The sequence below is a fragment of the Salvelinus sp. IW2-2015 genome, linkage group LG1 (assembly GCF_002910315.2).
Source record: "Salvelinus sp. IW2-2015 linkage group LG1, ASM291031v2, whole genome shotgun sequence".
NCBI classification, from domain to species: Eukaryota; Metazoa; Chordata; class Actinopteri; order Salmoniformes; family Salmonidae; genus Salvelinus; species Salvelinus sp. IW2-2015.
In genome coordinates, this window is record NC_036838.1 from 45,662,248 (window position 1) to 45,688,854 (window position 26,607).

The 26,607-nt window shown below is 41.8% G+C and overlaps 2 protein-coding genes across 4 annotated transcripts; both read left to right on the forward strand.

Moving 5' to 3' along the window:
* Window positions 1-1,133: 1,133 nt before the first annotated feature.
* LOC111968493 (kelch repeat and BTB domain-containing protein 8-like) lies at window positions 1,134-8,576 on the forward strand. The gene is made up of 5 exons (XM_023994103.2): window positions 1,134-1,407; window positions 2,532-2,739; window positions 3,043-3,349; window positions 3,602-4,412; window positions 4,996-8,576. Exons 1-5 carry the CDS (start codon window positions 1,392-1,394, stop codon window positions 5,457-5,459), a joined length of 1,806 nt encoding a protein of 601 aa, XP_023849871.1. The 5' UTR covers window positions 1,134-1,391; the 3' UTR covers window positions 5,460-8,576.
* Window positions 8,577-8,964: 388 nt separating this feature from the next.
* LOC111968501 (monocarboxylate transporter 2-like) lies at window positions 8,965-19,935 on the forward strand. Of its 3 annotated transcripts, none has more exons than XM_023994115.2 (5): window positions 8,965-9,115; window positions 9,822-10,042; window positions 12,480-12,623; window positions 14,248-15,090; window positions 18,649-19,935. In XM_023994115.2, the coding sequence occupies exons 2-5, from the start codon at window positions 9,826-9,828 to the stop codon at window positions 18,915-18,917; spliced, it is 1,473 nt and encodes a 490-aa protein (XP_023849883.1). In that variant the 5' UTR covers window positions 8,965-9,115; window positions 9,822-9,825; the 3' UTR covers window positions 18,918-19,935. The 3 variants fall into 3 exon arrangements, with proteins under 3 accessions (XP_023849883.1, XP_023849902.1, XP_023849892.1); XM_023994134.2 differs by lacking the exon at window positions 8,965-9,115 and adding an exon at window positions 9,150-9,249; XM_023994124.2 differs by lacking the exon at window positions 8,965-9,115 and adding an exon at window positions 9,275-9,729.
* The last annotated feature ends 6,672 nt before the right edge of the window (window positions 19,936-26,607 follow it).

Below are 26,607 nucleotides of genomic sequence, written 5' to 3' on the forward strand. Positions count from 1 at the left end.
AACTGATCTAATTAAAATTGGTTTCTCATTGAAAGATGGGAATCTGTAGGATTAGCCTTTGAGCACAAATTATTACCACATGTCCACTACCTCTCATAAAAATATCAGTATTTATTGATTCTATATAGTTGAGCATGTCTTCTTGTAGTCAAAGTGTGTCAAATATGTGTGTGGGTGTACGTGTGTGCGTGTGCGTGTGCGTGTGAATGTGCGTGTCCATAATCATGCCAATAGAAAGCGATGTAAATGGAAACAGTAACAAGGCATGGTGTGTAATGAATTTTTTTTTTTTTTTGCGAATTTTTCTTTGGGACCATCAGGTGACACACAGAAATGTTACTGCAGCGTTCCCATGAAAAGTGTGTAGAACATTTCTTATCTATTATTCTAAGAACATGGCAACCATTTTCTGTGTATGTTTGGTGGGACATTAATGGAATATTTTCCTAACCCTCAGAAAACTGGACACGGGAATATTCTTGCAACATTCCCATGCGTGTCTAGAACATTAATATTGGATATTCGGAGAACATGGCAACAACGTTCAGGGTAAATTCTGTTAGACATTTAGGGAATGCTCCCCTAACACTAATGGCAAAACATGCTAAATAGGTTTTCAGGAGGTTTTTGCTAACAGAAATAAAATCTTCCCCTACCTAATGGAAAGCTGGACACTCAAACTGGGTCAAATCTGGGTAACATTACAAAAACGTTCTCTCTCCTAAATAAAATGCTCTGGGTATATATATCTCTATGGTGTATTCATTATATTTATATAAAATATAATTTTAATGTGAAAAGAACATATAGATGAATAGCATATAGCTTTTCCTTTTTTCTGTGTTTTGTAGGATACATTTAATGTATCAAAATGTCTTTGAAAATACAATGCAATAATCTAGCCTTTGATTGGAGAAAACGTATGTTTCACTTAGACAATCAATTAGTACCAGTAACTCACATTTACCTATTTGCGGAAAATTGTGGGCTATGTCAAAATGAGACAATAAATTGATCATCTATTTTTGAAAGGTTGCTTTGATATTTTATTTTGCTTTCTCTTTATCCAAAATAATTTTATTGGCTTGCTCTCTCTTGCGATAGGCTGTCGTCTGTTTCCGGGGCTCACAGTAGTGACGTTTTACAGTTTGCTTTGAGACGATTTTGGCTAGAAGGGATTCAGCTTTTATCAAATTAACGTCAAAAGTTGAAATGTTTTGCATTTTAGTTAACCCTTCCCATAACATAATTATCCTACGTTAATTATCATAACATGCTGCGTAAATTATCTTAACCTGTTAGTACGAAAAGTCAAATCTAACAAAAGCTGTATCCCTTCTAGCCTTAACCGCTTTGAGCTTGTAGACCAGTTTGAGAAAGACTGGGGGAGAATGGCTGCCAGTGGAGGTTAGCGTTTCTTGATTGTTTGTGTTGACGATTCAAACTTATTTAACGCATTTTAAAGTTCCATAATTCATACTGAAGGATATATAACCGAGATTACACTCTGACAAAAGTCATAGACAATTACTTCTCTTTGTTTTAGCTACAAGTGAAGCTGTAAGCGAATGGCTTATTTAAAAAGTGTGCTAGCTAGTTAGCATTGCTATAACCTTAGCTAACTCGATCAGATAGATGGCTAGCTAGTACAGCGGAGTCTGTAAACAATTGCATGTCTTTGTATGCAAATGACAGTCGTGGCTAATACTGTCAACCTGTTCGTATCTATCTTAGCTTTTATTAATAGTTGTCAAAGTGTGTAGTTAGGTAGTTGACTAGTTTAATATCAACCACTACTATAGTTAGCCAACAGAAAAGTAGATATGTCCAGTTAGCCACAGTACTTAACGTAACCACGTCTCATCCTGACGAACAATGAACGGTGGTTGGCCAGAAAACTGGCTAGCTCCATTTCAACATCATGAGCACGATATCCTTAACGATCAAATTAGATTCGTGGCTATCCGTTAGGTGGTTTTAGTGACCGTTTTGACTGGTTTAAGGGCTAAAAGATTGCTTTCTAGCTACTTTAGCCGGCTAATAATGCCGCGGATAACTTGCTCTGGTGCTATGCAACTGTGAGTTTCTAATCCGCAGAGCTAGCTAGCTTGTTGTGAAAGCCTCGTTGTTTTAGACGGGTCTTTGTTCTGTCATTATGTTCTGTCATTATGTTAACTCGATCACACAAGTTGAACTGGGTGGGGGATTTCCATGGTACACTGGTAACGTTAACGTTACCACTACAAACAAGGTATATCAAGTATCGAAAAGTAATTTTAGTTCAGTAATAGATTAATGCTACAAATCTCCACGTGTTGTAGCTAGAGTATTTGTTCTCCACTCTGTAAAGTACACTTGACTCAATTGTGCTGCATATAGCTAGCTAATGATGCCACTAACGTTAAGTAATCTTATTTACTACCAACATAATTTAAAAATCTGTAGCCTTTTGTTTGTGACTCTCATATGTCAGTGTTGTTTAATCGATAATTTTTAAAAGGCATGTTGTCTCTTTCATGTTTGTTCCATAGACGTAGGCAAGCTGTTACAAGTACAGAATGTGACTCCTGCGAACACAACCTACAGTGGGGTTGATGCCGTTCATGCCTGTAACATCCTCCAGCAGCTCAAAGCCTTGTATGATGAAGCACAGCTCACAGACATTGTCGTTGAGGTGGACCATGGCAAGACATTTCCGTGTCACCGAAATGTTCTTGCAGCAATCAGCCCTTACTTTAGGTAGGTCAGATATGTGTGAGGCGTTTGCTTGCTTCTAGTCCTTTACATTTGGGGTATCACTTTAAGTTGAGGGAAATGTATTAGCTATGCTGAGTTTTTGAAGGGTCAAACTTTTATATGATAACAAATGCCGCAACTAGCCTGAGTGCCAATTTGTTTGCGCCATCATGCCAACTCTGTAACTTATTGTCATGTCAATGACAGCAATGGAGTAGGCAAGAGCCCAAACACATCTGGGATCAGAATATGCTGCAACACCGTTCAAGCTTTTATGCATTTTCTGTTTCCTCTTCTTCCTACCAGGTCCATGTTCACCAGTGGCCTTACAGAGAGCAGCCAGAGGGAGGTGCGGCTCATTGGGGTTGAGTCTGAGTCCATGCACCTGGTCCTGGACTATGCCTACACGTCCAGAGTCATGTTGTCCGAGTCCAATGTCCAGGCCCTGTTCACGGCAGCCAGCATCTTCCAGATCCCAGCCCTGCAGGACCAGTGTGCCCTGTTCATGATCAGCCGTCTGGACCCCCAGAACTGCACCGGGGTCTACATGTTCGCAGACGCCTACGGCCACCAGTTGCTGAGGGAGCGCTCCCAGGACTACATACGCAAGAAGGTGGGTTTTATTCAAAGAACAAGCTGTTCTCTTACACTGTTATGCTTCACTTTGCTCGCCTTTTGGGAAGGATTAATGTATGGATCTGTTGTTAATATGGCCTTATAACTACAGTAATGTGAGAACACATTGAAGTACATATGGTAGATGACACACTAAATAAGATTTAGATAAGTATCCCAGGTCTGCGTCTGTTAGTTGAGCATGCTGTGACAGATGAAATGTAACATGCGGTGTTGTGCTGTGTTGTAGTTCCTGTGTGTGGCATGGGAGCAGGAGTTCCTCCAGCTCACCAAGGAGCAGCTGGTGAGCATCCTGAACAACGATGACCTGAACGTGGAGAAGGAAGAGCATGTGTATGAGAGCATTGTGCGCTGGTTGGAGCACGACAGCCCTCGCAGGGAGACCCACCTGGCTGAGGTGTTTTCTCAATGCATCCGACTGCCCCTCCTGGATGACTCTTTTCTCAGCCGCATCCCGGCCCCTTTCGCCTGCGCCCTCTCTCTGTCCAGGGAACCTGCCGAAGCCAAGGCACGTCTCAACGGCTGCTCTCAGCGCCTGGGCATGACCGCCTCCGAGATGGTCATCTGCTTTGACGCGGCACACAAACACTCAGGGAAGAAGCAGACCGTGCCTTGCCTGGACACTGCTGCTGGGAAGGTGTTCAAGCTCTGCAAGCCCCCCAATGACCTGCGGGAGGTGGGCATCCTGGTGTCATCGGAGAACGACATCTTCATCGCTGGGGGCTATCGCCCTAGCAACAGCGAGGTGTCCATCGACCACCGGGCGGAGAGCGATTTCTGGCAATACGAGCATGCAGGGAACCGTTGGCTGGCACGTTCGCCCATGCTACGGGCCCGGATCGGCTGCAGGCTGGTCCACTGCTGTGGGAAGCTGTACGCCTTGGGGGGCCGTGTGTACGAAGGGGATGGAAGGAATGCACTGAAGTCAGTGGAGTGCTACGATGCCAGGGATAACTGCTGGACTGCCGTCAGCCCCATGCCTGTCGCCATGGAGTTTCACAGCGCTGTGGAGTACAGAGACCACATCTACATCCTCCAAGGTGAGTCGGGATAGTGAGCGACTATGGGACCTTGAAATGCAGTGGGAAAAAGCTTCAGGAGAGGTATTTTATTTTTCCAAGCAAGTTGACTGAGAATACATTCTTATTTACAGCAACGACCTGGGGAATAGTTACAGGGGAGATAAATGAGCCAATTGGAAGCTGGGGATGATTAGGTAGCCATGATGGTATGAGAGCCAGATTGGGAATTTAGCCAGGACACCAGGGTCAACACCACTACTTTTACGATAAGTACCATGGGATCTTTAGTGACCACAGAGAGTCAGGATACCCGTTTTAATGTCCCATCCGAAAGATGGCACCCTACACAATGTCCCCAATCACTGCCTTGGGCATTGGAATCTTTTTTTAGACCAGATAAGAGTGCCTCCTACTGGCCCTCCAACACCACTTCCTGCAGCATCTGGTCTCCCATCCAGGGACCAACCATGCTTAGCTTCAGAGGTAAGCCAGCTGTGGTATTCTGCTGGCAGGTGTAGGAGACTAAATAAATATAAAGCTACAGTTCATTCTTTTTTCAAAATGTGTCTTAACACTGGTGCTTCTTTTCTCTGTTTAACAGGTGAGTACTTCTTCTGTTTTGACCCTCGCAAGGACTACTGGGGCCACCTGTCCCCCATGAGTGTACCCCGGAGCCAGGGTCTGGTTGTCTTACACAAGAACTGCATCTATTACATCGCTGGCATCTGCAGGAACCACCAGCGCACCTTCACCATGGAGGTCTATGACATAGAGCAGAACACCTGGGCCCGAAAGAGGGACCTTCCCTTCGACCAGGCCACCAGCCCCTACATCAAGGCTCTGCTCCTCCAGGGCAAGCTGCACCTGTTTGTCCGAGCCACGCAGGTCATGGTGGAGGAACACGTGTTCCGTACCAGCAGGAAGAACTCCCTCTACCAGTATGACGACGAGGCGGATGCTTGGACCAAAGTCTACGAGACGCCTGACCGCCTCTGGGACCTGGGCCGCCATTTTGAATGTGTGGTGGCCAAACTGTACCCGCAGTGTCTTCAGAAAGTGCTCTGAGAGGGCCTTGGTGAATGGGTGGCAGGTAGCCTAGCGGTTAGAACATTGGGCCAGAAACCGAAAGGTTGCTGGTTCAAATACCCGAGCTGGCAAGGTGAAAATCTCTGTGCCCTTGAGCAAGGCACTTAACCTTAATTTGCTCCAGCGGCGCTGTACTGATAAGGCTGATCCTGTAAAACATCACATTTCACTGGACCTATCTGGTGTATGTGACAAACATTTATTGGGTTGAACCCATCCGGGAGGAGGGAGCGTGAGGTCCTGCTTGTCTTGTGCCTGATGCTGTCCTGTTTTGCACCACAAGGGCAGTTAAGAGTTTAGTCTTAAAGCATTAAAATATAAGGTTTAACACGATCAAATGGGGGTGCTTTCAAAAGATTGCAGTATATATATTTTTTTTTCTTCCACTCAGCACCAAATACCCAAACTGATGCTTGTTTAACAGCCCAATGAATTATAAGTGCAATTATTATGTTTGCTTGTTGTTGAGCCATTTTGTTCCATTTAATCTTAAAAGCATATATAGGTTAAAAATTTTACAATTGATTGACATGCAGTTGATGGATCAGATGAAGTACCCTCTAGTTATGGAACCGCGACATGTTAGCATAAAGTGAAAATTATATATATATATAAATCATAAAAATGTTATATATATATTCATACGGGTAAGATGAGCAGTGTTGCTCATTGGTAGGTTGTTAGCTCAGATTGAGGGTTTTTTGTGTCTGACTTTTGTATTGATTTGAATGATGATTGCTCCCTACAGCAAGTTCGTCTTTGTGGAAGTGTTTATTAGTTGTGTATGAAGTGTGCTCGTGATTTAGATCAATTTAGTATTATTGCCATGTGTGATCGGTATGATGCTATTTTCTGAAACGAATACTTTGCTTTCAAGAGAAGGCCTAAGTTGTCAACCAATGTGCTATTTGGCTTCGTTGCAGTTGGATTTATACTTTTTCAATTTGTAGACTAATGCAATGGACTCTCAGAGCTGGCATCCATTTTGTTGCAACGAGTTTCACATGCCAAGACAACTTAAGAGAAGTTAGACGATTCACTCTCCACATTGGAGAAACAAGCAGGGCGTCAGATGTGTGGTTGGCCAAGATAAGTGCGACATTTCGAACCAGGCAACAGTTTGCTTTGATAGCAACTTAACAGAAGTCAGATAAGGAATGAAGGGACATGGTTCAGGCTGATGTATTGATTTGGCCAAAGTGTGGGCAGCTCGCTGCAGAATAGTCTTTTCTGTCGTATTTTTTCAGCATGTCTGGTATTCATTACAATCTGCTTTAAAAAAGTGTTTGGGTTAACCTACCTCTTAAATGCCAAAATGCATTTAAGAACTTGTTTTGGTTCATCTGAAAAGTTGTTGAAGTTTCAAGTAGCTATAACTAAGGAAACTTTGATACAATTAGGTAGGGCTGGGACGATACCAGTATCGCGATACTCCTTAGTATTGTGGCAAGGAAACAAAAAATGAAGCAGATTTAACTTCTTTAGGATAACAGTCCTAAAGTTGGAAACATACCTCATTATGTTATCCGGAGTCACCTTTATTTATTTTCCAAACTATAGCACAATATTTTACATACAGCAGGTTTTTAAAGGGCCAAAGCAGGTGGTCTGCTTCGTGTTTTCATTTTTGCCATTGATAAAATATTGCAATGCTGGTAGCGTCACAGCCCTACATTTAGGTTTACGCTCGTTGAAGTGCATTACATTTTGTTTTCAAGCCTAATTTGGGTACTTACCTTTGCTCGTTGAAATGTTTCAATATTTGCCTGTGTGGCTGGCTGCTGTACAGTAGTTGTCTGAGGAGGAGTAAAGTAGAGATTGTTGGTGTGTAATTTAGTGCAGATCCCAAGGGGGATGTCATTGTGCCTATGGGTGGGTGGGTGGGTGGGGGGCATCCAGATAGTAGTCCTGTGTGTTTAGCCTGGCGAGGTAGTCTGTCTCAAGTCTTATTTATCATTGCACTGAATCACTCTTCAACGGTCCGTCACTGCAAACTTGACCAAGCAGCACCCACCTGGACAGAGCATTACCACAGATAGCTTCTTTTCTACATGAATCCATCTGTATGCTATGACATTGAGAATAACTAACTATTGGTGCTGCTTTTTTGATGATCTTGTATATATTAAATAAGTAACAGCAATTGAGTGACGTTCCCTATGGAACTGTAACAAATTCAATGACGTCAATTTCCTCATGCAGGTTCCTGTGTCATCTTTGCACTACATATGATCATTTATTTGATCTCATATTTAAAGCATTTCCCCAAAATATATCATTAACCACAAAGCAATCTTGGGAAATGCAGTTCTGTCTTCACAGAATTTGAAATGGAGAGTAGTGTGTAAACGTTCTGTTTGTAGCTGTGGACATGAACTTTTGTAAAGAAAAATAGTGCACATCACTTGGCACTGGTTTGCTCTGGCCAGAGCAGTGCCCTCCATGGGTGAGGAAGGAGAAAAGGGGTTTCCCCAAATGCCTAAAAACTCAGTCACATGGGAACCAGGAATGGACAACTCAGGATTTCTATTGATAAACAGTACTGTATTTAAATGTCTTGTTTCATGTGTAATATACATTTGCTGTACTTGCACAGTTTTTTACAACTTTTTTTATTTTATAACTTGAAAAGTAGAAATGTTATTTTCAATTGCTGTTTTTCAATTTTCTATGTTTAGTTATAGTAGAGCGATTCTGTTCTGTATCCCACACAAGATGAATATCTGCTCATAAATGTAAATATTCTCAGTAGTTTTGCTTTACCAAAACTTCACAACAAGCATATCTGTAAGTCCAATGTTACATGATCTCCAACACATCAGTTTTGTGAAATACTTAAAGCGTACAACGAATCAGCCAGTCAATGTGCTTTCTGTGCAAAAGATATAGTTGGCCTTGTGTGGCCATGCCCAAACTCATTCAAGCCCTGTATGTATGCATCCTGCATGGATGGCTACTACCAGTGGAATCTTACTGCTTTTCTTTTTGTTTGCTGGTTTGTCTGTGTAGTATAGTATGGGGAATAGTGGTGGTTGAGCTCAACTGTGAAATTCACATTGCACATCATTTGAGAATAAAATGACAAGTGAAACCATAGTGACTTTTTATTGCCATATGATTATTTGGTGCTGAATGAATGTTTTCGAACTTTTTATTCCCCTTGTAGCCTATACTCCGTGTGTGTGTTATGCATATGTGTGTATATATTATATATGTTTGTGCATATGCATGAAGCTATTTTTGAAAGTAGGCTAACCTAGATCACATTCATGTAACATGTTATGAGACATGATACCCATCACCAGTTAGTTACAAGGTTGCAACTTTTGTAACAAATAGACCTAGTTGACATCCCTGAGTAGCGACATTCTTGTGACCTTTTTAGTGAAAGATAAGACAATCAGAAATAGATTTGTGTTTGGCTAAAAGATAAACCGGCCAGAATTGATAGCCTAGGAGCCTAAAATGCTAATTCCTAGACTTTTGGGAGCAGAAGACAGTCACCGTTCTAATTCAATGAACCAATAGGGGCAAATGAGGTACACATGTCTAAAGTCGACTGAAAAATCAAATCGATGTTTCAGAAACTTTGTGCGTGAACCGGGAGTTTAAGTTCTTCGCTATTCGTCACCAAGGTAAGATCGTTTTATTTTTTTGTCTTGCATCCAATGTATAATATTTTGACGCGCTTCAAATTTCTGTTGTGTGTATGTATTCCAAGTCGGATATCCACGTGTACAAACCACAGTTGAGTCTTCGTTTGCTGAAGGTAGCACAAATCATCATTAGGCTACTTCTGAAATTACATTCTTAGAACCTAAACTAAAGTGCCCTCGTTCGTTTACGTGCTGCGGTGTGCGTCTCATCATCAGGTAGACTGATGCAACTTCCATATCCCTCTGAGACACGAAAAAAACAAGTTTGGGATTTTTTTCACATAACATAAGTGTCGGAGGTGAAAAAAAAGTGAACAAATATTTGTATATATTTTATTGTAAGTGCAAAATTGGCCTCTTTAGTGGTCATTATGACGTAAATATGGCAAAATTAATATTTCAGTCAATGGGTAGTGCAGATGAAAAACAACTACAGAGGATATTTCTTGATAAACTCGTATTTAGGTCTTATTTAGTGTCAACAAAAATTATTACACAATCCTGACACCCGAGTCAAACAATTGGTTTGGGTAAATAAAGTGATGATTTGATTGACTGCTCTCTGTGGTGATTCATCTGCTTTCTAAAAAAAGGTACTCTGCTTTCTAAAAAAAGGTACGTTCAAGATTATGTTTTTGCTTTCATGAAACACTTAGATCATCATCCTCCTCCCTTCTATCAACAGAAACATGTCCCCTGCACCAGCATCTGTTCTGCGGGACACCCCTCCGGACGGGGGCTGGGGCTGGGCTGTGGTGTTTGGGGCCTTCATCTCTATCGGCTTCTCGTATGCCTTCCCCAAAGCCCTCACGGTCTTCTTCAAAGACATCCAGCTGATCTTCGGTGCCTCCTACAGCCAGATTGCATGGATTTCTTCCATCATGCTTGCAGCAATGTATGCCGGTGGTGAGTAGACATGCATGTAGCCAAGCAGCTCTGAGTCAACATTGAGTCATTATGACCACAATGCACAGATTATGTATTAAGGGATGCATGGCTTGTATGGAGCGTTTTAGTTGTTTGTTTTGTCATCCCTAAAATGTAGGCCTATATCTTCCATGTGAGGACTCATTGTAATAGCTGTAACTGATCAAGAGTAATGAGTATTGCTGTGTTCAAATTATTAAATATAATTAACTAAATATTAAAGTCTTTGTGCAGTTGTCTCCTCTAAAATCATATCTATTATTCAGGGATAATAACATCTGTTTGTAGTTTATTTAGTAAGTTTACTAGTTGAAGAAAATACTGTAGTAGGCTATTTAAGATAAAAGACAAGCAATTGTAAGTAACCTAACCTACTTAATCATGTTGATAGAATAAACACCTTGTTGCCTCTTACTTTAGTACACTGATCTTTGACAGCAACCTCTTTCATCTTGGAAAACTGTAAATGTAATATATTGAGTAAAACTAACTGCTAAACCAGTGGCTGCGTCTTGCTGCCTATTGTTAGGCTTCATATGGAAGGGTTAGAAATGGGTTGTTCATGTGCTTTTGCATCTGACACGAATTTGGATGTTTAAACAAACCCACTCTTTGACTTATCATTGGAGCCGTGCAGCGGCAGGTGATTCACCCTGGGGCACGTTCAGTAGGCCATCATGGAGTGATCCAGGTCACAAATGTCTGGACTGTCAGTTGCAAATGTTATTTATTTTGTCTATCCTTGCTCTGTTTGCATGAACATTTGTATATTCATAATTGTCAGTCTGTGGCTCAAGTGTAAGGATGTTTTATAATGCACCTTCAATGACTCATTAGATGACACTGAGATATTATAACAGAATGATCCAATTGGAGTTGGAGGTAAATCCATCAGTGGCTGCAAGGTTAAAAGACGACAGGGCGCCTGACTCACCTGCATTCACCAGCATAGAGAATTCTGTGAAATATTCCCCCACGCACAGTTGCAGAGGCACATGTCTTTATCATATTGTCCTTGACTCGGCTTTTGCAATGTCACACAGTGGAAAAAAGACAGGGGGAATATATCAGACATGGGTTCAGTACATTTGGGCCTCACAACAAGTCCCTATGGGACGAACGTGACAGCATTTCAGGGGACCTATGACTTAGGGAGCCAGAGTGATAAAGTTCTAATGGGTGAGGAAATTGTGATGATGTCTGGGATGCCACCCCAAAGTGACACAGTCACTAGGAAGACAGGGTCTGTATGTACATCTAGTCTCTATATCCACACAGGGTTTACTAGGCTGAATTAATCTGTTCAAGCAATGGCTAAGGTCACTGTTAGGATGACATGTTTTTATGTAATAGCTAATCCAGAGATTTCTTCTGTATCGTGTAGATAGGTACATATGAAAGTGTATCTTTTTATCTATAGATTCAGCTGTAGTAAAAAAAAAAATGTTTTACGCTGTAATGACTAAACATAGCATTTTGGATAAAAGACTAGATATGGAGAAAGAGTACCTCTGGAGGTGATTATAAGCAGATTTGATAAAAAAAAAAAACTGAAATAAAATGAGGATGCTAGTTATTATTTGAACACGTGCAGTGTACAGCTGCTTTTATATGAAGTATAACACCAAGGTCATTGTCATAATGTCTAATTGACGAGTGAAATGATTTGTTTTTTCACATTTAGCTCGTCCTTTTGATGTGCATAAGTCCTGATCAATGTAGAACGATTTAAAATGTGTTTTTTAATGTATGAAATCAATTTTGGACAATGGATTCAGCTGTATGCCAAAACTGTAATCTTCTTATTGTTTACTAGTTATTTTCAATTATCACCCGCCTTGCAGTATCATTCCAGCACTGACTAGAAAGGCAGCATGTTGAGATTTCAATATTCGTGTCAGCCTACATATTTTTTTGATTGATGCTCCCTCATTTGTTTTTGTTAAATGAATTGAAGGGAATGATTTAGTGACTATTTAAATCCTCTGGTTTTAGCAGGGAACAGAAGTGGGTGTTAGGTTGTATGATGCTAAAGGACTGTTGTACATATTCTCTGTGGCAGGGTTTTGAATGAAGGATAAAGAGAGACAGAATATAGAAGGCTATTTAATGATTGATCACACTTTTCTGTGGGAACATTATCAGGAGAAATGCAAATTAGGCACTGGTCTGCTTTGCTTATGTAGGTAAGATAACTATTTAGAACATCAGCCATCTATTCACGCTCGACAAGTTACTTTGTGTGGATATTTGAACAGCAGTGCATTAGGGGTAACGTAAGATCAAGGGTTAGGTTTCGGGAGGGATCTATCGGTCCGATGTCAACTGCCTATCTATTATCTCAATGCTGCATGAACCTAAGACGAACACTTTCTCTCCCCTTTTCATCTCTCCTCTCTCACTTTTTTCTTTGCAGGACCTATCAGCAGTATTCTGGTCAATCGCTATGGAAGCCGGCCTGTGGTCATAGCTGGTGGAGTGATGTGTGGCGTTGGTATGGTTTCTGCTTCTTTTGGCAATACCATTACGCATTTGTACATATGCGTAGGAGTCATTGGAGGTATGGTACCCACTCATACCATACATTTGATTGACATGGCTTGTTTTGTGATTGATGTGTATATTATGTGTGGGCCAACAGAAACAGAAATCACTTGTTTTTAATGCCATTAAAGTTGACTAATGAGAGATACTAATAGTTTCTGTAGGCCTAATCCATAAGCTTACTATTTGCTCTAAATGTGATTGAATTATTGGTTCTATTGAAGATACTGTAGTGGATTCATTATACATAAAACACAACTTTAGATATAGGCCTCAGAGTTTTCTTCAGGAAAGACATCTGGGACGATGGCTGGACTCGTTGGAGGTTGTGTATGTGAAGTAAAGTGTGAGTGAACTAGTCTCCTGACAGGGTCTTAGACTTGTTTACCCCACCGCTAGACCAACCCTCTTCCATCTCTCAACCAGCCCTGGTGGTGCTCCTCTAGGGGTGCGTATCCTCCCTGGGTGGCCCAGGTCTCCCTGGCTTGGCTGGCATGCAGTCTGTCTGGGCCCAGGGAGTCTCTCAGCCTCTGGGCTTGGGCCGGAGCACTGTGAGGACAGCACAGGTGTAATTAAGACAGTGTCATTCCGGTTTCCAGAGAGCATGGTCTACCAGGACCCCTGTTCTTTCCCGTAGGCTCCAGTCCTGGTCCCCTCACGGGAGTCGCCGCCATCCTCCACCCAACGAGACTCATTAGCCAGCGCCAGACCCGCAGGCCTGGAAGATTAATAGAGGGAGGAGGTGGCTATAGCTATAGGGCCTTGTGTTGTGTTCTAATCTCTCTGCATCCCCTCTGCCCTGGCCCGGTGAGATGCGCTAGCTAGGCTAACACACACATCCCTTTCTCACATACATCTTACCAGTCCGTTGAAAGCTACCACAAACACCCTGTGAGTTTAGATGGTAGTTGAGATACAGAACTCTTTGTAAATGCAGCTACCATTTAAATGGAATTGATTTTCTTAGTATGTACCCTCTAAAAGAGACAAATAATAAATCAAATGAGTATTAATTTCTAATCAGTTTACTTTAATGAGGCTCCTAATTCAATCAAGTTGAGACAGCAATAATTGTTGACCACCTCTTTAGACAATGGAGGTGAAAACTAATCAAAATCTGTGTTGGCATTATGCCATTTTAATCCAGGAGGAATGCATACTAAGAACTATTTTTTTATCTGTACATTTCGTAAAATAAGGCTTTGGAAATTGTGTAGCTCAGTGGGCATTAGTGTGGGAGCAGCAGACATTTAGCAAATGTGAGAATGATGGAATGGGTCAGTCGAGGTCGCTACCTGGAGCTCTACATCTTAAAGTGAAGACTCATTTAGAGAATAAGATGCTCATTTACAGGCTGAAATGCTACTAAATTGGATTTTTGGGAAAGGAGGTGGTAGTGAATGGACTACCCGGAGCCTGTAATGTATTGCCATTTAAATGGAGAAATCATTTCTGAAATTATTCCTGCTTTCCTTAATGAGATTTTAGTAGGCAATGTTCAATGAGATGGAACCTTAATGTGCACAAAGTAGAATTGGTCTTAATTTAATCCTGCAGTACCAGGCGTTTATGTCAAGGTTTTAGCCTCTGAAAATGGAACTTGTGAACGTGACTGCTCTCCTCTCTTGTATTTCCCGCAGGATTTGGTCTCTCTTTTAACCTCCAGCCATCCGTCACCATCATTGGGAAGTACTTCCAAGTCAAGAGGCCGTTAGCCAATGGGCTGGCCATGGCAGGAAGTCCAGTCTTCCTCTGTACCTTAGCACCTATCAACCAGTTCCTGTTTAACCAATTTGGCTGGAGGGGCAGTTTCTTCATCCTGGGAGCTCTGCTGCTCAACTGCTGTGTTGCCGGCTCTCTCATGAGGCCCATTGGTCCAAAGCCAACTGGAGACCAACTCACGCAGACAAACGGAACCCCAAAGAAACCTACCACTGACCGGTCTGAGGCCCAGGTGAATGGACACAACACACAGTTGGAGAAAGGCTGTTTGGACAACTTCAACAAGTTTCTGGACCTCTCGCTCTTCAAACACAGGGGCTTTCTGATCTACATCGTAGGGAACGCGGTGATGTTCTTTGGTTTCTTCGCCCCTGTAGTGTTCCTGGCCCCTTACGCCTTGAGCCATGGCTTCGACGAGTATTCCTCCGCCTTCCTCTTGTCCATCATGGGCTTCGTAGACATGTTTGCCAGGCCGTTGACAGGGCTGATGGCTAACACTAAATGGATCAGGCCCAGGATACAGTACTTCTTCAGCTTTGCCATCATCTATAATGGTTTATGCCACCTGCTGTGTCCCTTGGCCAGTGGGTACGGGGGGCTGGCGGCCTACTCAGTGTTCTTTGGCATAGCATTTGGAATGGTGTGTGCCCTGCTGTTTGAGACGCTCATGGACCTGGTGGGGCCTCAGCGGTTCTCCAGTGCAGTGGGACTGGCCACCATCATAGAGTGCTGCCCCGTGCTCCTGGGACCACCTATTGGAGGTAAGCCTACACACTGTACACAGCACACAATCCCCCTCTCTCTCAAGTTAATACACAACCATACAGCTCTTAGACAACTAATGCTATGACACCTTTAGACAAACCTACTCCCTATTGACAAAGGACAAGCACTATTTCCCCTTTAGTCAACAAACACTCTCCCTCCATTTCCCCCAAGACTACCTCTCCATGGTCATTCAATACATGGCTGACAGTATCCCAGTGTTACGCATGCACTTGAGAGAACCTTTATTGTCAGAGTATAGGAAAAGTCCTACTTTAGAATAACTTTGGTAAATAAAGCAGAAAATGGATTTGGAGCAGAGAAAACCCGCCAGTCAGTTGTTCCCGTCTTTCTCACTCTGCTCCTCGGTCACGGCCGTGCGCTGCATGCTGCATGGTGCGGGAGTGGAGCCCAACTACTTTCCAGGGTGTCATTATTGTAAGACATTCCAGTAGAATTGGATTATCATCGGTGAGCAGGGCGGCCTGGAGCGCACTGCCTGCCCAGAGAAAAGCAGTAATTGGTCACGGTTATTTACTGTTGTAAATAAGCCGGGCCGCTCTGGCTTTCAGGGCACGCCCGCTAGAGGATTCGTCCTCTACACAAATTATGGAACATTTTTCGGAGCTAAGAAGCCGTAAGGGTAATGAAGGTCTCTCTGCGACTCTTTCTCTCAGTCTATTTTCCCCTTCTCTCTTTACCGGGTCCCCTCGGTCTAGAATAGACCTACTGCCACTGGCTGCAAACACAAGCTTAGAGAGTTTCAGTTATTGGAGTTACGGAAAACTTTGACCATTGCGATGTTACCAACTTCATTTCATTAGCTGATAATACAAGTCAAATCATTGACCCTAACCCAAAATCATAATTAGCTTGCACAATCTGGTACACTTTACTATTAAAACGATGGCATAAAGCTCTCTCGGAATTTAAGGTTTAAGATGAGAAAGACCTTTCCCAATAATAGCTTACTACTGATGAAATGAACATCAGGAGTCATTGTGCAAGGTTATTCCAAGACGGGTCTTCTTTTTTTAAACCACAAGCAGTGAGTTTTAGAGGACCTTTTTCCTTTCATGTTTTTTTGAGTGTGTAATCAAAAAGGTTATGTTTCCCGCCCATATTTCCCTGAGATTACTAGGGATAGCACACATGTAGAAAACTCTGTCTCATACAGCCCACTTTCATTTTGGTCTTATTTGGCACAGAGGAGAACTAAGAATGCTAACATTCTCTGCTCAGTAAAAGCTGTTAAATAACACATTTCCATGGAAGTGAACTTGCTTAGTCTTTGAACCACCTGTGGGCTTTCTCTGACAGAATACAAATGTTCTCCTCAGAGTGCTGCTAGAGCCCATCTCATTTCACAGTCTCTGAAATGGCAGACAGACACAAACGGTGGAGTGAAAAAGGAGGGAGAACGGGCTCTGTCAGAACACACTTCTCTTCTCCATACAAACTGGTTGTCTGTCTAGTCTGTCTGGTAGAAGTAGGATCACGTTTGTTGGCATTCCTATGCTTCTCTCTCCTCTGCAGAGTTTTAATGAGGTGTAAATGTATAGTCCTCCTGGTTGTTTTGTGCGACCCTGTTCTGAGGTGCTCATTTAATGGGGGGTAAATAAGCGCCTCCCTGCACGTTGAGCGTTCTTCTCCAGAGGGCAGAGTCTCTACATTTCCCCTTACAAGTCTCCTCATTACAGCCAGCCTCGTCATGCCGCGCCATGCCTCCTCCCAAACCTGGGGGTCAGCCTAATTAGGAGAAAGTGAGGTAATTGGTGTAATTAGCCTTTTGCTTTCGGTGTTTAATGAATCTCAGTTCAGACTTCACTCATTAGAGGCCCGTACCTGGACCATAATGAAGTTATGAATACATTTAAAAAAGAGGTGACTCTGCCAGATGGACTTAATTACCATTCAGCCAATCAAGGGTTGCCTTAATGAGGGGGATGGTCATCTGCACACACCCACAGGATAGAACGCCATTAATCAGACCATGTCCCTGTTGCTGCTTTGTACTGGACCACGGGCAAAGTGACCTCCACACACACACACACACACACACACACACACACACACAACACAAACCACAAACACAAAACAACACACACACAACACACACACACACACACACACACACACACACACACACACACACACACACACACACACAACACACACACACACACACACACACACACACACACACACACACACAGACACACAGACAGAGTGAGAGAGACAAGCTCATGCCTCCATCATCAACTTAATTGAAAATTGACTCATTAAGACCTGTCTTTTAATTGGTTTACCTAACCTGAAAACTGCCCTTCTATTTAACAACCTAACTCTGTGTTTATGTATAGTGGGGTGTTGTGTTGATTGTGTCTCCCAGATGATTCAATAATGCCAGACTCAGTAATTGACCATTAGTAACTGATGTTTGCGGGAAATGAGTTCATTACAGATAAACACCTCAATATAAGTTTGAAATATAGAGAGCAATCAAAGGCCCTGTCTCATTGCACAAACAAGGGGACGTTACATAAGATACATAAAAGGGATGTGGTTAAATCATGTAGTGTCGCTTTGCTGTGGGTGTTCGAGTGCTTGGAACTATAAGTTTCTTTCTGCATTTTTATAAAAATGGTGTAATTGACATAGCCTTGTTCTGTTTTATATTCTCTACCTATATAATTCATGTTGTTAAGTTTGAAAGAATACAAGATAAAAATAGCTGAAACCATTCAAACCAATGAGGGTTCGAACTTTAAAGCCAATTATCTCAGAATCCTCTTTTTACAGATAGAACCTTCTAGTTCCAAGCTCTTGTCTTATACTTTCTAAAGTTATTCATTGTGAATGAATTAGTCAATGACCATCAACTGAGCAGACAATAGCTTGGGAAAGTACACTGTTGTCACAGTTGATCTTCCCTTCGTTAATCCATTTAGTGGTTCCTACAAACATCTGACTTGCATGATCCTGCAAATTGTTATACAGTATGCACAGACGGATGGACAGACAGTTGATTAGATGTTCACTGTGGAGGCTGAGTGAGTTGGGGAGGACTGCAGATCGATCCAGGGGGAGGTTCAAGAAGCTTATGGCTCCAATCGGATATAAACTCCATTTGTCACTTTCCTCTGAAGCGGGCTAGATTTTGATCGTTTTCAGAATCGACATGGCCACACTCCTGATTTGTTCTGGTGCAGCAGCCAAAATTGCCTTCCCTGAGAGCCGTGGCAAGCAAGGTCGGGTGTAATGGCTCCATGTCATGTCTCCAGTAGGATCTTTTACTCTACAGAACAGAGTTTGAAAAGCACATCTAAACCATACCCATGTTACACCTCCTGATTCACCCCGTGGAGAGAGATGGGGAAAGGCTTACCTTAACCCATAACAACCTGTTGATAGGAATATACTATAAGCAGGGGGGATTTTGTGGGCATCTTGTCTAACTATCCTTCCTATAACTGAACTTTTTATCTGATAGGGGGGGAAACTTAGCTACTTTATGTAACCTTCAGTAACATCTCCCCTCTCCTCCCCTTCAGGAGCCTTGGTGGACACCTTTGGTGACTACACATACCTGTACCTCATGTGTGGAGCGGTGATGGTGTTCGCAGGACTCTTCCTCTTTGTTATGAACGTCTACAACTACAGGATGCTGGAGCGGGAGAGGCGGCAGGAGGAGGGACAGGTAGAGGAGGGCTGTGAGAGCCAGGACCAGGAGCAGGGGCTGGGGCTGAGGGAGAGGGGAGAGCCCTCCTCAGAGGAGCAAGGAGAGGCAGGGAAGGAGGCTAAGAAGCAACAAATCCCCTAGGGAGACGAATCAGAAACGGAAGAGACTAAATTAAGCCATGCATGATAACACTGTTTACAAGTACACTCTCATATATTGATGCCAGTATATCAGTATATAGGCCTACCCAATACTGTATATAGCCCACCCCCACACACATACACACAAACATACACACACTACTACTAACCTTGGAGGTGGACACTCCTGAAGTTTTTACTCTTATGTTGTTTTTCCCCATGTAGCAGTTTCCCCCACATGCTGACAAAGGCTGTTTGGAAAGAAGTACTTCTGACTGTATGAGATCAAATAGCAGTGTAATCCTTTCTGGGCCTTTATTTATTTATTTGAGCTGCCAGGTGTGCCACTTCCCGCTAGTATCGCAGTCCCAGCTAGTATCAATTTTTTTGGGTGCTCAGTAAATTCTCCTGGCCCTAGGTATACCGTATAAGTTAAAACCACCAAAAAATTATATTTACATTTATATTGAGTGTTATTCTGTGAATTTTGACAGTTAAATTCATACGTTATATCAATCATGAAACTGAACACACGTTTGCAGTTGAGATGTGTGTCACGTACATGCTGAGGTTGTAATATTTCAGCCTTGAGGTAGTCATGAACATTTTACTCTTCCACCTGTATTGATGTTCCAATGAGTGGATGAAGAATGCCACATGTTTTTACATGCACTGTTACAGACATAATGATGTCATTTTATATTCTTGTTCAGGATCCATTTATATTTGAATATGACCAAAATATATGTCTGCTTTTACATTTTCACATATAGATCATAGAATGAATGCACAAACAGTTTCAGCTGTTATGAAGTCTATGATGACAACCATCTAATTCATGTCTAGAAAGGTTGTAACTTTGCAATAGTGTTTTTTGAAAGATGCGTTTATTGTTTTAAGATACTGATGGGAACTCACTTTTTTAAATGCTCTATTTGAAGAACTCTATTTGAAGAACTCTATTTGAAGTAAATATGATTGTTGAGTAGAGTGCTCAGCAATAAATGACATCATTATCATTCAGTATTTGCATATAATTATTTCATAAAGAAATGATATCAATTACAATTCACCAGATGTGAATACCCTGTCATTCACCTGTGTCTACTCATGTAGCTATTGAAATGGGTAAGATTATTGTTTCTTGTAATTTTACCATCACAATTCAGCTAAGGCAAAACCATGTCTGTGTGTTCTATTTCTTATCAGCATGTTAACATTGGGAGAGGAAAATGACAGTCAACATGGCACACAACATGGTGTCAAAGCCAGATTTACAATGCAGCCATGACTGTTTGTAGCTGTGTCCAATTTTTCACGCCAATTAGAACGCTGTGTAACAAGTTTGAAAATGTCAGCGCTAAGGGTGTGACTAGCTAATGAATCAAGGCCCCGATGTTCCAGGCTATGCGCTCTGAGCCGCATGCAGTCTGAAACACTCAACAAATCACTATGCCAATAATTTAGAACACACACCATCCCACTGAGCCCATTCCAAGGTCCTGGGACATGACAAGGTGGTGGATGCCCCAGAGACCGGGGGATGGTCGCTGAGGCTGAGGATCTTATTATTATTATAATATTTTATTTCACCCTGTTCCCTCCACCCTGTTGACCCCCTACCCAACCCCCATCTACACCCTGTGTGTTCCCATAATGCCCCTTTATGCTTTTCCTCAGAACAACTTCCTGGTCTCTGGTGTGTCCACAGGGGTGGTTGAGTGACCAACCTCTCCACAGAACTTTGAGGTCATGTTGACACAACCTGGTCTCCGAGCATTTTGTATTATGTTGTTCATAAATCCGAGACACTCCATTTAGTATGATTTGTTACGTTTCATATGTTATGTATACATTTGTGCATGTCCATCACCCATTTCATATGATATGTTATGAATTACCATTTGCAAAACGTATGATATGTTACGAATTCTGGCTAGGTGGCTAACACTAGATAGCTGGCTAACGTTATTTAGGCTAGGAGTTAAAGTTAAGTTTAGGAATTAGGTTAATAAAGGGTTAAGGTTAAGGGAAGGGTTATTTAACATGCAAAGTAGCTAAAAAGTAGTAAGTAGTTGAAATGTTGCTAATTAGCTAAAATGCTAAAGTTGTCCATGATAAGATTCATACTCGCAACCTTTGAGTTGCTAAAAATTCATGTTATATGCCTACCCATCCACCCTGATCAACCACCCTACATTTGTTTATTCATTAAGTAACCATCTGTCTTATGTAACCATACCAAATGTAACATACAGTGCATTCGGAAAACCCCTTGACTTTTTCCACATGTTGTTACTTTACAGCCTTATTCTAAAATGGATTACATTGTTTTACCCCATGACAAAGCAAAAACTTTTTTTTTTTAACATTTTTGCAAATGTATTAAAAATCTAAAACTGAAATATTACATTTACATAAGTATTCAGACCCTTTACTCAGTACTTCATTGAAGCACCTTTGGCAGCGATTACAGCCTCAAGTCTTCCCTGGGTATGACGCTACAAGATTGACACACCTGTATTTGGGGGGCTCCCAGGTGGCGCAGCGGTCTAAGGCACTGCATCTCAGTGCTAGAGGCGTCACTACAGACACCCTGGTTCAGATCCAGATTCTACATTGTAGAATAATAGTGAAGAAGTCGAAACTATGAAAGCTGTCATCAAGGCAAAGGGTGGCTACTTTGAAGAATCTCAAATATAAAATATTTTTTGATTTGTTTAACACTTTTTTGGTTACTACATGATTCCATGTGTTATTTCATAGTTTTGATGTCTTCATTATTATTCTACAATGTAGAAAATAGTAAAAATTAAGAAAAATCCTTGAGTGAGTAGGTGTGTCCAAACTTTTGACTGGTACTGTACATGCTTCTCTTATGAAATTAGGATATAAGACACTGATTGGCAGGCCACATGGACATGTCAGTTCTAGTTAAGAACTAAGATACAATATGGAAATTAAAGACTCACTCTTTGTTAAGATAGTATAATTTTTACCTCAGATGAAAAGCCTAACGTAATAAGATGGATATACTGTTTGTTTAATGGGTGTTTTTCTTGACCTTGCTAATGCAGGTCTATAGTGTGTTTCAATTTAGAGTTGGCTTGCACAAGAAACACAGTCAGGGCCGTGGTGAGATGGAGAGATATAGTCCCTCAGGGCTCAAAGAGCACCACCATCTATCAGGCAGTAGAAATTGAATGGGTGTGTTTCTCTGAGCTTCACAGATTAGATAGGCATAGATGTTGTGCAAGCAGAACAGTGGCTACCAGTATGCTTATCTTGCTTCTGCTACTGTTGTAGATCAAGCATAGCACACTGACACAACTCTGGGAAACCTTCTGTCTTTCTGTCTTTGGATGACGTGTTCTAGTTATTATGTTTAGAGAGAACATCCCTGTACTCTGGAGTATAAATGTCAGACCTGTACTATTTCCACACTAAGCGGCCCAGCAACCTTCAGTATGTGTTGTAGATGGGATGTTTGGTAATGTGTGATTCCCATTGGAGTGTTCTCTGCGTATTTTTATTATAACCACATGAAAGTGAGGTTCATCACAAGGCGGGTAGGTTTGACAAACTTTTTTTTACCCGCATCTACCGACGGGGGTCATCTTTCACCCTCATACTAACCGACGGGAGTCATTTTTAACCTCATTCTACGACGGGGGGTATTTTAACCTCATACTACCGACGGGGTTCATTTCTAACCTCATACTACCGACGGGGTCATTTTAACCCTATACTACTGACGGGGGTCATTTTAACCCTCCATACTATGACGGGGTCAATTTTACCCTCATTACTCTGACGGGGTCATTTTAACTTATCTACCGACGGGGGTTCATTTTAACCCTCATACTACTGACGGGGGTCATTTTACTATATTACCGACAGGGGGTCTTTTAACTCCTACCGCCGGGTCATTTTAAACATTATCATACTCACCTGACGGGCGGTTCATTTTAACGCTCATATACCGACAATTTTAGCTGACTACCGGCGGGTCATTTAACCCTCGATACTACGACGGGGTGATTTTTAACCCTCATTACTAACCGACGGCGGGTCATTTTAACCTTCATACTACCGACGGGGGTCATTATCTTAACCTCTCATACTACCGACGGGGGACATTTATTAATCTGGGGTTCATTAACCGCTCATCTACCTGACGCGGGATCATTTTAACCCTCATACTACTGACGGGGGTCATTTTAACTTCATTACTACGCCGGCGGTCATCTTTACCTCGCTGACCGCACGAGGTCATTTTAACCTCATACACTACCGACGGGGTCATTTAACCCTCATAACTACGACGGGGTCATTTAACCCTCATACTACTGACGGGGTCATTTATACCTCATACTACCGACCGGGGGTCATTTTAACCCTCAATTTCACTACGACGCGGCCGGTAATTTACCCTCATACTACGACGGGGGTATACCCCTCATACTACACGGGTCTTTTAACCCTCATACTACCGACCGGGGGTCATTTTACCCCATTACTACCGACGGGGGTCATTTTAACCCCTCGAGGTACCCTATTACGCGGGGGCATTTTAACCCTCATACACCGACGCGGGTCATTTAACCCGTCATACTCGACGGGGGTCATTTTCAACCCTCCATACTACCGACGGGGTCATTTTAACCGCTCACTACCGTCTTTGTAACACCTCATACTAACCGTACAGGGCGGTCTTTTAACCCTCATCAGCTACCGACGGGGTCATTTTACGGCCCATACTACCAGGGGTCATACCCCATACTACCGAGGGGTCATTTTAGACCCTCCATACTGACCGCGGGGGCATACCCTCATACCGACGGGGTCTTTAACCCTCATTACTACGACGGGGGTCATTTTAACCCTCCTGACTACCGACGTGGGGTCATTTTAACCTCCATCCTACCGACGGGGGTCATTTTAACCCCAGAGACACATTTTCTATCATAGCCCAAAGGTGTTTTTTTTCTATGCTTCAAATTTTCATGACTTTGTCAATAAACTTGTTCTTAACAATTCTAAATCATTGTTTAGTGTTTCTGTATCAATATGGACTTCATTTTTTTTCTTCTAAACTAAAAATGTAAACACTGAACCAACCTTTATTTTCATATATGTTTCTCTGGAGACATAATAGCAAGTTATCCATACCACCAGAGGGTGGAGGGGGACCTGTCTCAGTGATTTTGACCAGATAGACAGATCATCTGCCGAGATATAGCTGTACCACGTATCAAACGACTGTGTACAAAACCAAAATTGCCTTATTTTTGTGCATATATAAATCTGCTAATGGTATACAACATATGCCAATTGTATAAATACTTGATAGAACTGCAATACAGAACTTAGATACACTCTGAATGTACACAGAGAGATGTATTGCTATGTTTTCTCCAAAAAGTAGTTATTCTAGGGCAAATCTAAAAAAGTATATATTTGAATCCAGATATTCTCTGGAGATGTACTGTTACGTTATACATATCCTCAGAAGGTGGAGGAGGACCTGTTGGAGTGATCATGGCCTGATAGACAGATCACCTGCAGAGATGGAGCACCTTATGGGCTCGCATATAGTTAGAACTGGTTGTAATGAGGTATGACTGTATTGGTGTGTATTTTGCCAAAAAAGTGTTTTTCTATGGAAAATTTTATATTAATACCAGAATTCCTATAATATCCTCCAATATTCTACATGTGCAATTTGTTATGGTATTTGCGTTGCTATAACATTTGGTTTGAAGTGACTTTGAGGATTTGGGCTAACTTTTTAAAGCCTCCTGCAATAGGCCCTACCACTCCCATTGTTTCACTAGCAGTAATGCTGATGCTAGCTGTAGGGTAAGTGAATAAATTAAACTAAGCCATAGTTTTGGTCATTGTCTCTCAGGATCAATGGATAAATAACTTTTTGTCACTAAAATTAAGTATATTAAAATGTTTTATGATATTAAAATCAAATGATGGTAAATCTGCTTTTCAGTACTTGTGGATTGAACACATTTTTTTAAGGAAACATTTGTATTTAACTGTAATTTTGCTAAATGAATAGTCTGTTTTGGTTATTTTCTATTTCATATAACATTATTTAAATGTATAATGATGTTTTGCTTTTTCCAATAGTTTCTTCTTGGGATCAAAATGACCTCAGATGGTGATCCATGCATGTAAAATATGTGACACGGATTGGCAGATCACAGTAGAATGTCAATTATAGTTAAGAACTAAGATACAATAGTCAAATTAAAGACAGTTTTCATTAAGAAAGTGTAATTGCTACAGCAGGTGAAAAGCCTAACATGAAATAAGATGGATATACTGTTAGTTGAATGGGTGTTTTTCTTGACCCTTGACACCTGGTAATGCAGGTCTATGCTGTGTACAGGATAATGCCCATCTGATGAATTTAGAGTTGGCTTGCACAAGAAACACAGTCAGGGCCGTGGTGAGATGGAGAGATATAGTCCCTCAGGGCTCAAAGAGCACCACCATCTATCAAGTAGAAATTGAATGGGTTGTGTTTTCTGAGCTTCACAGATTAGATAGGCATAGATGTTGTGCAAGCAGAACAGTGGCTACAGTATGCTTGTCTTGCTTCTGCTACTGTTGTAGGATCAAGCATAGCACACTGACAACAACTCTGGGAAACCTTCTGTCCTTCTGTCTATCTGTCTTTGGAGACGTGTTCTAGTTATTAGTTTAGAGAGAACATCCCTGTACTCTGGAGTATAATGTCAGACCTGTACTATTTCCACACTAAGCAGCCCAGGGAGAATTCATTATGTGTTGTAGATGGGATGTTTGGTAATGTGTGATTCCCATTGGAGTGTTCTCTGCGTATTTGTATTATTAACCATATGAAAGTGAGGTTCATCAAAGGCGGCTTAGGTTTGACAAACTGCTTTGTTAAATGTCAGAATGTGTCCCCATGTGTACGGTTTGACATCATGCAAGAAATGCCAGATTAGATTGCTTTACAGTACAGAGTGGGAGGGTGGGAAGAACCGTCTTTGTGACAATTTACACTAGAGCTAGCTAATATATTCAGAATATATTCCTTTTGAGAGGCAGTTTTTTTCAGTTGAACGTAGGACAGAAGAATTTCCTATGATTGAAGACAATATAAATATTGACCAGTTTAAACATTACCGCAAGGGGTTTTATTCTGACCAAAATGAAGTTGTTTAACAGTTGGGCCGGTTGTACTATCTTTATATGTGTGACTTTTGTATATTGTTTAAATGAGAGATGGTATATACAGCAGGGTTTACTTTTTCCCTTATTGTGGAGTGTGGCCATAATCTATCCCTCCCCTTCTCTCCTCTCTCTTCCCAGTACCTTCATGGAGCAGATCCTATTTCACACTTTCCCCTGTTAGGAATCCTGCAGTGATGGATCCTGGGTCATTTCGGTCTTCTTTGCACAATTCACCTCTCTCTCCATGTTGTCCATCCCCCCAGTAGACCTTCCTTAATGCATTATCTATTCACACCAACATTTGACATTGCCTTTTCTGCACAGCCCTCCTTAGAATAAAAATAAGCACCAGTTTCTCACTGTTCAGCAGTCAGCCACATTGAGATAGACGGAGGGAGGGTAGGAGAGAGAGAGACAGCGAGAGAGAGGGAGAGGGGCAGTAAAGGAGGGGAGGTGCAGAGAAAAGGTGGGGT

What these genes read in the sequence shown, in the direction of transcription:
- LOC111968493 (XM_023994103.2), top strand. An exon ending in GCAATCAGCCCTTACTTTAG is followed by an intron (nt 2,740 to 3,042) that starts GTAGGTCAGATA and finishes TCTTCCTACCAG; the next exon opens with GTCCATGTTCACCAGTGGCC. An exon ending in AGGACTACATACGCAAGAAG is followed by an intron (nt 3,350 to 3,601) that starts GTGGGTTTTATT and finishes GCTGTGTTGTAG; the next exon opens with TTCCTGTGTGTGGCATGGGA.
- LOC111968501 (XM_023994115.2), top strand. Translation starts at nt 9,826, where the DNA reads ATGTCCCCTGCACCAGCATCTGTTCTGCGGGACACCCCTCCGGACGGG. An exon ending in ATGCGTAGGAGTCATTGGAG is followed by an intron (nt 12,624 to 14,247) that starts GTATGGTACCCA and finishes TATTTCCCGCAG; the next exon opens with GATTTGGTCTCTCTTTTAAC. An exon ending in CCTGGGACCACCTATTGGAG is followed by an intron (nt 15,091 to 18,648) that starts GTAAGCCTACAC and finishes CCTCCCCTTCAG; the next exon opens with GAGCCTTGGTGGACACCTTT.